The sequence below is a fragment of the Pteropus medius genome, unplaced genomic scaffold (assembly GCF_902729225.1).
Source record: "Pteropus medius unplaced genomic scaffold, Ma_sr-lr_union100, whole genome shotgun sequence".
Lineage (NCBI taxonomy): Eukaryota > Metazoa > Chordata > Mammalia > Chiroptera > Pteropodidae > Pteropus > Pteropus medius.
In genome coordinates, this window is record NW_024344432.1 from 849,831 (window position 1) to 860,011 (window position 10,181).

Consider the following 10,181-nt stretch of genomic DNA (forward strand, 5'->3'; position numbering starts at 1 on the left):
GTTTGTGGCTGAAAAAAATCCCAGTTATGCATCCCTGTATTTTAAAATACCGACTGTAAGTGATTCAAGTATAATCCTTTGTAAAATGCTTTTCTCTTTGACACATTGAAGGGGTTGAGAGGGGAAAACCCGGCGTGGATTCCCCCTTCCTGGCCCATCTCCCACCCACCACCCTCGCCCCCACCCTACCAGCGTCGGTGATCCTGGCTGTCCCTTGGGCCGTGCACCCAGGCCAGGAGGGGATCCTCCCGGGCTGGGCCCAACTTCGGTTCAAGTTGGGTCTTGGTTCTCAGCGCTGGACGCTCAGGAAGCTGCTTGGGAAGAAACGCGCTCTCCCTCAGGCTCACTCTCTCACCTATGGGAACCAGGCCATGAGAATTCTGAATTTTAGGCGCTTAGATTTGGTTGAAGCGAACCTAGGTCCCTCCTACCCTGGAGCGCTCCCCCCATCCCCACCCACGGCATGTTCCGCTCCCAGCACGCGATTTGAGAGTGTCCAGCCTCTGGGCGTTAGCCTAACCGTGGCGAACTTGTTGAGGGCCAAGAGGGAAGCGAGTTCAGGGAGAAGGGGGAGACTTCCAAACCCGTCCCCAGCTTCCCTGCCTCGCAGCCGACACTTGCCTGTGTCTTTCCGTCCTGTAGTTTAAGGCCGCGCGCCTCTCGCAGAATTTGTCTTTAAAGGGACTTTTTTTTTTCAATGACAAAGGAGATGACAGAGGTTCGGGGACGCTACTAACAAGAGAGCAACCGCCGGGCTCAGGGTGAAGACCGACAGCTAGCTCAAGGCATTGGGCCACAAGAGAAAACTGAACGTCCTAATGAGAGATATTTTCTTGCGGCCGTCGCCCTGGCACCTCGGAGGCCCGTCCGGCCTAAAGAGGACAGCGACTACATGCCACCGAGGTCAAGGCGCTGTCCTGGGAGCGCAATACTGGCTTTGAAAAGTGCCAAGTCCATCTGAACTCGAGTCTCAAGGTCTCACCACCAGGGAGCGAGGACCTCCAGTGAGTGGAAGGGGCGCAAGTCTCCCAAGTGGTACCCACAGGCCTGACATCCGAGTAAGTTAGAGCTTCGGCCAGCGCTAAAGGGTTAAAGGAGGAGCTGCAGGAGCAGGATGGAAAACTTAGAAAGTTGTTGGCTATAATAAAAAAAAAGAAAAGAAAAGAAAAAGAAAAAGAAAATTGGCTCGCGGTGGTGCCCACTGCCCGCACTCCTCCCTGCGCCGGCCTTTCCGGAATCCAGTCCAGGCTTTGCGCTGAGCCCACGGCCCGGCCCAGCCCGGCCTCTGGCGAGAGCCAATCAAAGGGCGCCTCTCAGCACGTGGAGGAGAGAGACTCCAGAGCTCCGCGCCCGCTGCTCACTACACTTGTTACTGCTTGTCCTGAGCGCGGAGAGGGCGAGCTCTGGCCGCGGGCAGGGCGGGAGCCGGCAGCCAGCAACCGAGGAAGGCAGAGAGGCACAGAGATCGAAATAATATCTATTATAAGCCATCTAACTAACCCCCAACACACACACACACACACACACACACACACCTTTTTACACACACACACACACACACACATCCATCTCACCCGCCAGGAGAGGCAGCTAGCTGCTCGCTCTCTGTGCCCAGGGAAAAAGCCCTATAGCCATGAGCAATCAGTATCAGGAGGAGGGCTGCTCGGAGAGGCCCGAGTGCAAAAGTAAATCTCCAACTTTGCTCTCCTCCTACTGCATCGACAGCATCCTGGGCCGGAGAAGCCCTTGCAAAATGCGGCTGCTAGGAGCTGCGCAAAGCTTGCCCGCCCCGCTGGCCAGCCGCGCCGACCAGGAAAAGGCCTTGCAAGGTAAGGCTGCGCCCGCCAGACACCTGCATAGGGCTCTGGGCACTAATTTGGATGTTAGATGATCCGGGGCCAGGGGCCTGGGGTTGTCAAGCTGGAGACAGAAGAAAGAGAGGGAACTCTGAGGCCTGGTGCCTCAAAGAGCGATAAACACCTCGCTCGGGGCTGTCTCTCCCTCCCTCTCTGCTTCCAGAAAAAGCAGAGGCCAAGCTTCGCATCAGGGCCCCTTAGGTTCTTGCTGTTGGTGTTTGGGTCATTTAAATGCCCCCTTTGGTGGCCTTGGGGGTGCTCTGAAGAGGGGCGACAGGTCAGAAACAGCGAGTGCTGGTGGACCCTTGTAACAACTTGGTGCAGATAAGAACCCCAAAAGCTGTGAGTGGGGGTGTCCAGGCAGAGTAAGCCTTGGCCTGTCCTCTTCGGAAGATTTCTTTAAACGCGGTGGTTTGCTTTTTTTGAAATTGCAGATTACTTGTATCCTTTTAAACGCAACCTTTGCAAAAAACATCTTCCTCTGATTCCCCAAATGCTGCTTATTGTATTTGAAATGTATGAAGTGTGCGGCTTCTGGGTGCTATTTTTTTCTCTGCTATGTTATTTTTTAAGAATAGAGTCAAGATGTTTAAAAGGTTTTCTTTTTTTCCTAAAATTAAAAATTCCAGAACAACTGTTGTTTTGCCCGAACCTGCTATGTTTAAGTTTCGCCTTGAACTGGCTGCAGAGGTGTCGCAGCTAAAGAATTGTTGATTTCTTTTAAAATCCGAAAACCAGCGGTCCAGCCGCAGAGGCAATTGGAAGACAAGAGTGGACGGCTGACACGGGGCCATTTAAAATAAAACTGACTTTTTCCTTTTCTTTTTTTAGCCTGCAGTGGCACCTGTGCCAGGCACTTCCTCGAAGGGAAGGAGCGGCCTGTGCCTGTTGCATCCCCTCTGCCCCTACTCAGGCCCTTCCGAGCCCATTTTCGCGAGGACGATTTTTCATTTTCTTTTTGGGCAAGGAGCCCCCGCCCTCTCAGGCTGCTGGCTGTTGGGGTGCGACCCACGCTCAGGGCCAGTGGGCCGCTCCCCCCCACCCCCGGGGGTCGCCCTTCTCGCTAGCCTGGGCCAGCATGGCAGAACCGCGGACAGAGGTCATTCGCGAAGTTTTTCAGGGGGCTGGTCATTTTTTTAAAAAAAGTTGTCGAATGTCTTTAGATTCTCCCCTGCCCTGAAATGGAAAGGGGAAAAACGTGGGAGAGAGGGCAAGGGGAAAGAATAAGAAAGAAATAAAGGAAGGAAGAAGGGGAGGGTGTGGGGAAAGCGCGCAAAAAGAGGAAGGAAGGAAAAGTGAGAGGAAAGCGGAGGAAAGAAAGACAGCGACTGGGAGAGAAAGAAAAAGCGAAAGAGAAACGAAAGGATGGAATTGAAAGAGGTAAAGGTGGAAGAAAGGAAATAAAGAGAAGAGCAGGAGAGGAAAAGGAAAGAAGGGAGGGACGGAGAGGAGAGAAGGAGAAAATGAGGAAAACAAGACAAAGCGGGTGGGAGAGAAAGATGTAAAGAACAAGGAAAAGCTAGAAAAGTGCGGAAGGAGCAGAAGAGGTTGAAGTCTGGTGTCGCGCGGGGGCCGTGCGCGGCGGGGCCCAGGCGCCGAGAGGACAGTGGCAAGCCGGCCCAGGACACGGCTCTGCCTAAGACGCCTGGCTGGCCGGAGCGCTGATCGTTCTCCCTTGCCCGCAGGCTCCCCCAAGGGCAGCAGCGCCCAGTTCGAGGCTGAGCTGCACCTGCCGCCAAAGCTGCGGCGCCTGTACGGCCCGGGTGGGGGCCGCCTCCTCCAGGGTGCCGCGGCGGCAGCTGCAGCGGCGGCGGCGGCGGCGGCGGCGGCCACGGCCACGGCGGGTCCGCGGGGGGAGGCCCCTCCGCCGCCGCCGCCAACCGCGCGGCCGGGTGAGCGGCCAGACGGCGCGGGGGCCGCTGTGGCCGCCGCGGCTGCCGCGGCGGCGGCCTGGGACACACTCAAGATCAGCCAGGCGCCGCAGGTGAGCATCAGCCGAAGCAAGTCGTACCGCGAGAACGGGGCGCCCTTCGTGCCGCCACCTCCCGCGCTGGACGAGCTGGGCAGCCCGGGGGGCGCCGCGCACCCGGACGAGCGCCTCGGCGCGGCCGGCGGCCCCGGTGGTGCCCCAGCTGCCGGTGGCGGCACGGGCGCCGAGGAGGACGAGGAGGAGCTGCTGGAGGACGAAGAGGAGGAGGATGAGGAAGAGGAGCTGCTGGAAGACGACGAGGAGGAGCTGCTGGAGGACGACGCCCGCGCGCTGCTCAAGGAGCCCCGGCGCTGCGCCGTGGCTGCCACCGGCGCGGTGGCCGCTGCCGCCGCCGCCGCCGCCGCCGCCGTGGCCTCCGAGGGCGGAGAGCTGTCGCCCAAGGAGGAGCTGCTGCTGCACCCAGAGGACGCTGAGGGCAAGGATGGCGAGGACAGCGTGTGCCTGTCTGCGGGCAGCGACTCAGAGGAGGGGTTGCTGAAGCGCAAACAGCGGCGCTACCGCACCACGTTCACCAGCTACCAGCTGGAGGAACTGGAGCGGGCCTTCCAGAAGACGCACTACCCGGACGTCTTCACCAGGTACGCGCGCGGGGCGGACCGGCGGCAGCGGCTGGAGGTCGCAAGCAGGCCCCAGAGAGGGAAGGCGGGCGGGCTGGGCCCGGGGCTCGGGGAAGAGACTTCGCTCCTGGACTCTACCCGGGGGGACCCTCCCAACGCACCTACCTCTCTGCTCGCCGCAAACTACCCATCCACTTCGTCTCCCCCACCCCTCCTCCGGGCTTTAAGTTTAGACTGAGATGATTTCTTTCCTTCCCAAGGTCTCTCAAGTTTCATTTTTTTCAAAGTACAAGTTTTACGGAGAAAAAGAAACGGTCCCCACAGGGCGCGCGATTGCCACCCTGTAGACGCGCGCACTCCGGCGCATACCCGCAGGGCTCCGGGCGCCCTGGTCCAGGCCAGGTTCAGGGCGAGGGGCAGGAAGCGCTGCCTGCCCTCGCGGCCACAGCTAAGCAGGGGCTATTTTTGGCCGCTGTGTGGGGTGCTCGCCACCCCCGCCTGATGCCACAGGAGCCTGGTGGGTATCAGTTAACGCTATTTGAAGGGAAGCTGGAGCCCGTGCCTGCGGAGAAGGCCTTTAAAAAGAGCCAAGTTCTGCCGCTTGAGGACTCCTGAAATAATCTAAGGAAGTCGGAACTGGGCAGTATTTAGTACCTGTGCACCTGAAGGCACCAGCCAGAATCTTCCCCTCTCATCGCTTTCCTCTCCCCCAACCCCGCTATTAAACCCAGCGTTCGTTTAATGCACACGGGTTTACAGGGGTGGGCAATGATTGCTGGGAGCCTGGCAGGACGTACACGTAACAGCTGAGGGAATGTCTTTTGGGGGGAATGGGTGGCCAACCCGGATATTCCGCATGGTTACGTTCCATTTCGACCTCACCCGAAGTTATTGTTTTTGTTTTTGCTGGGGGGAGGAATGTGCCTGTGAGATGACTGGGCCCTTGGGCTGCATTAATTCATTCGACCTGGGGCACCATCCTGGCTGGGGGGCCTTCCTCTCCCACCCAAGGCCAAGGTCTTGGCTCAGGCGCTGGAGCCAGAGTTAGGGCAAACTGCTCCCAGTGGGGAGGGAGAAGGGATGGGTGTCCGCCTGGCGCGGGGTTTGTCAAGCTTCGCAGGAGACGTGTGCAGCTTTTCAATGTGCATTTTAGAAGCAGAAAGCTGCCTGTTCCTTTGAACAGAAGGAGAAATCGCTGGTTAGGGCTCAGGAGGCCCAAGCCAACTCTAAAGTGCAGTTGCTCTGGCAATTAAGTACCAAACTCTCTCCTAACCAGAAAAAGGAAAAAAGTGGGTTGGATGCAGGGCAAAGGCACTAAACTTGGTCATCCCTTAAGCTAAACTTGGTCCTCCCCTGTGTCATCCGGGCCCTTCATAGCCTTTTAAAAAAGCAAAAGATTACAAATCGGTGTGTGCTGTCAAATAGCTAACTAGCCTACAGGCGCTCTGCTCTCATCACACATGTGTATTTCAAAGGAAGAAAATAATGTGGTGTCAGTTGGCATCCAGGTCTGCCCTTTTTTAGCATCTCCAGGGGGAACCAAAATATGTGAAGAGGGGCAGCTTCTCTTCGCCCCATGCCCACCTCTTTTGGACCCAGGAGTTAGTTAGAGCCCCTTGACTCCTACCCCGGAGCCAGCTCTCTGAAGCAGGGGGCAACGGAAAGCAGTTAGGGAACCGGTTTTCTCCCGGTCCTGAAGTTTCTGGTGTGGACTGGGGGGCCTGCCAACAGTGCATACCCGGGTCCCAGGCTGGGGCAGTCCCAGCTCTTTCATATTAGTGAGCAGCGAGCCAATTATTCTCAGCGCTCTCATATTTTCGGTAAACAGGTCGTAAGCCGTTTTACAGCATCTTAATGGTTTCCTATTTGCCTTAATTGTCGCAGTAATAACTGCAATGACGGGGTAGGGTTTCAGTTAAATTGACTTCCCCTGAGATGGGCAGGGTTTGTAGTGGGCACTGGAGTCAGGAGGTGCGCAGAATTTTGTTTAATCGAAAAATTACCCCACTGAACTCTTAACAAGCTTAACATATCTCCAGAGGGTAATGGGGAGCATGACCTGGGGGAGGGGAGGGAGGAACGCGGGGGAGAGGGAGATGGGGTGGAGAGGAAAGGCACACGCACACACACACACACACACGCACACACACAATAAAGGAGAGAGAGAGAGAGAGAGAGAGAGAGAGAGAGAGAGAGAGAGAGAGAGAGAGAGAGAGAGAGATTTTGAAGAAGGCAGAAAGAAACCAAGAGGGCAAAAACATTATTTTTAATCGAGTGCTGAGTTCTCCTACTTACTATTAAGACAAAACAGGGTATAAGCAATGCGCGTGTTTCTTCTCTAACTCTGGCTTAAGAAAGAGTGAGAAAGAATCCGAGTGCCCAGTTTTATAGACATAGACTCAAGAAGCCACCCCTCTCACTCTTGAATATAATATGATACAATATAATATATAATGTCCTATACCTAGCAATGCGTTGCATTTTTATGCTCTCAAATAGAAGGCACTCCAATGGTGAAGGGATGGCGAAATCCAAGTGTTCGGGGGTGAGGGCAGGCAGCCAGGGGAGACCCTAACAGAGGAGGCCTGCCAGCAAGGGGAAGGAGGCTGAGAGGGGGTGCTGGAGCCTGCAGTGACCTCCTGTCTGTGTGTTGCTTTTTTATAGGGAGGAACTGGCCATGAGACTGGACTTGACTGAGGCCCGAGTCCAGGTGAGCTGCGCCACAGAGAGGGAGGAAGTGAGGAAGGCAGGCTGGGGAGGGAGAGCGGGAGAGAGGTGGGTCGATGGATTGGGGGGCAGTGGAGACCCCCTCTATTAAAAGAAAAGAAGCAGAATCAGAAAAATAGACTCAGACATTCAGACACAAAAAGATATTAAAATATGAAGACCTAGGAGAGTGGAGGGAAAGGTTTCAGTTTGGGAGCCAGAAGACAGGATCCGATCGAAGAGGGGTTTTAGGGTCCCCGAGACTTAAGTCTCAGGAGCACCCTGAGCACCCCCCGCCCCCCGCCCCCAGCCCCGTAGGAACCAATCCTCGGACTGACTTCTTCTGATTGAAATAATGGGATGGAGCATGGATTTGGTTGTTAGACAAATCCGCTCAGCTCCAAGCAGGTATTTGGCTGCGATTAAGTCTCCAATCGGGCTTCATAAAAGCCCACTTAGTGCTAGAACAAACAGGGCCATTTGAAGGCAAAATGCTGTTTGATTTCCCCTCCGCCCGCACAAGGAGCTGGCTAATGCTATTTGATTTCCCATTTTTTATAGCAATGAGCCCACATTGATCTAATAGGGAGTGAGTGCAATGCTATTAAAGGTGTTTGCAGCCCCATACCAGAGTGCATTTCCGAACCTAGGCCTCATAACCAAAGAGACGATCAACACTGGGCAGCCCCGATGGCCAACAGAAAACAGATGTCCCTGAGTTAGGAGCTGAGTGAATCACTTTACAGTCAAAATCAAGCGCTGATAAAGCACAATAAATTCCATATGGCTCATTTAATACACAACAGCTTTTTGCATTAGAGGGCTAATGATGAGGCCTGTCCCCTCCTTTCTGTTGACACATTTCTCCATTGTCAAACAGAGATGTGACAGCAACTCCGTATTTTCAGCTCAGGGGAACGAGTCGTGGGAAAGTTAAATAACTTTAAAAAAAAAAAAGGAGAACGCCCCCTCCCCTTCTCCTCTCTCTGTATTCACTGGAGAAGATGTAATTAAGTGAATATGAATTATTAGAGTCCTTTCGTTTACCTTTGGGGGGCCTCAGAGGTATTAATTCAATAATGAGGAATTGCAGGGGGACATCTTGATAATTGCAGTTGAGCCAGAGAGACGATCCATCTGTAAAAAGGTTTCCACGTTCTTTAAAGGCATTCTGCCCGCACTGTCCCCCTCCCTTACTCCTTTCACTGACCTCCAGGAGTGGCGGATATTCTCGTCTAGACAGATTTGGATACACAAAAGCTGCCCACCCAGCCTGGTCCCATCTAGTCTTACTTTTTCAAGCCTCCGGATTTCCACACCAGAGTGTTTCTGCAGTTCACAAATAGATTATTTGAGGGCTGTGGAATGTTATGGATGGCTCCCTTTACAGCAGAATTTTAAGTAATCAACTGATTTGGATTCTCCATTTTTCTTGCCCAGCGTGGCTGTCTAGAAGTCAAGCCAAGCTTAGATACTAGTGCTAGTAATGACAGCCCCCAGTGTGTATATTGGAAAGACATGGATGTCTTTAAAACATTTTTAAAACATATTCCTCTGGGATCATTTACATTATATTTTAATATAACTCTGTATAGCCCTGGAGTTCATTCTTAATTTTTAGACTTGTGTGCAGGCATAAACCCAGCCCTAAAAATATTAATGCCTTCAGGGGAGAAGGAGCATATCTTAGCCGTGGGTGTGATGAGCAGGTCACATAAAATAATTTCATGCTCCTGGGAGTTATTTTTAGACTATGGTAGCTGCCACATTTCAGGTAAAGGTCTCTACTAAAACTGCTTTCTATTAACAATTAGGAAGATACCTTGTGCTGAAAACCTCCCCCAAGCCTAGAACTATCTTATTTAAATAACCTATTTAAACCACATCCCCCAAAGAAATAAAGGACCTGTTAGCTCTGAAGATATGGAAAGTTGACAGGTATCCTGCACTCTGATTTCTATATATCCAGGTCACTGCTGCATACCTGGTGTACACAGTCAGTGTCTTCCTGGGCAGGACTGGGCCCACCATGGAGCCCCTGCAGATAGCAGGCTGCGTGCCCGGTATTTTATTTCATGAGGAACAGACCCTTAAAACGTATGCTTGTTCAGAAATTGCGGTTGGCATTGCTTCCCTCCCTCCCAAACCCCAGAACCCAGCCTAGTGCTCTAGGTGTTCGATAAATGTTTTTGGAAAGAATAAATGAACCGCCTCCCCATTCCCTTTTAAATACAGAGCAGGGATTTTGCCAGCTCTTGGGTAAACTAGCGAAGCAGGGGAAAGTAGCTGATGTGCAGCAAAAAGCTGAATAGGAGTTTCCACCTGCCTTATTTTACTCCTTCCTCAGAAGAGACTTATGAGTACAGGTTTATTACCCCCATTTTACAGATTAGAAAACTGAGATTGAGAGGTTTAAGTGACCTGCCTAAAGACGCACAGCAAGCAAATGGCAGCGCAGACATTTCAACCTTGGTTTCTCCATCTCTAAATACACCGAACCATTTCCTTAAACTTGATAAGAACTAGGCTAGTTGAAATACCCACTGGAAAGGGTTTGCTACTGGCTTTAAGTTTGGTCCCGGAGGTGTCCTTGAACAACCGGAGGCCAGAGAGGGCCGAGGTGGGCGCAGGCCGCAGTGGAAAGGAGGCCGGGGCCCGCAGTGAGGGGGACGGGCAGGGACGCGCCCCGAGCACCCGCGGGGCCAAGACCCGCGCCGACCCCGGGGCTATCTCTGCCTTGCAGGTTTGGTTCCAGAACCGTCGGGCGAAGTGGCGCAAGCGGGAGAAGGCAGGCGCGCAGACCCATCCTCCGGGGCTGCCCTTCCCCGGGCCGCTGTCGGCCACCCACCCGCTCAGCCCCTACCTGGACGCCAGCCCCTTCCCCCCGCACCACCCCGCACTCGACTCGGCCTGGACGGCAGCTGCCGCCGCCGCTGCCGCCGCCTTCCCGAGCCTACCTCCGCCTCCCGGCTCGGCCAGCCTGCCTCCCAGCGGGGCGCCGCTGGGCCTGAGCACTTTCCTCGGAGCCGCCGTGTTCCGGCACCCGGCCTTCATCAGCCCTGCATTCGGCAG

At 54.2% G+C, this 10,181-nt stretch overlaps 1 protein-coding gene across 1 annotated transcript in view; it reads left to right on the plus strand.

Moving 5' to 3' along the window:
- Window positions 1-1,633: 1,633 nt before the first annotated feature.
- Window positions 1,634-10,181, plus strand: part of ARX (aristaless related homeobox) — an 11,275-nt gene continuing 2,727 nt past the window's right edge. The window contains exons 1-4 of the mRNA XM_039872469.1: window positions 1,634-1,829; window positions 3,542-4,424; window positions 7,068-7,113; window positions 9,853-10,177. Coding sequence (XP_039728403.1) covers window positions 1,634-1,829; window positions 3,542-4,424; window positions 7,068-7,113; window positions 9,853-10,177 — 1,450 coding nt within the window. The remainder of the gene's footprint in view (window positions 1,830-3,541; window positions 4,425-7,067; window positions 7,114-9,852; window positions 10,178-10,181) is intronic.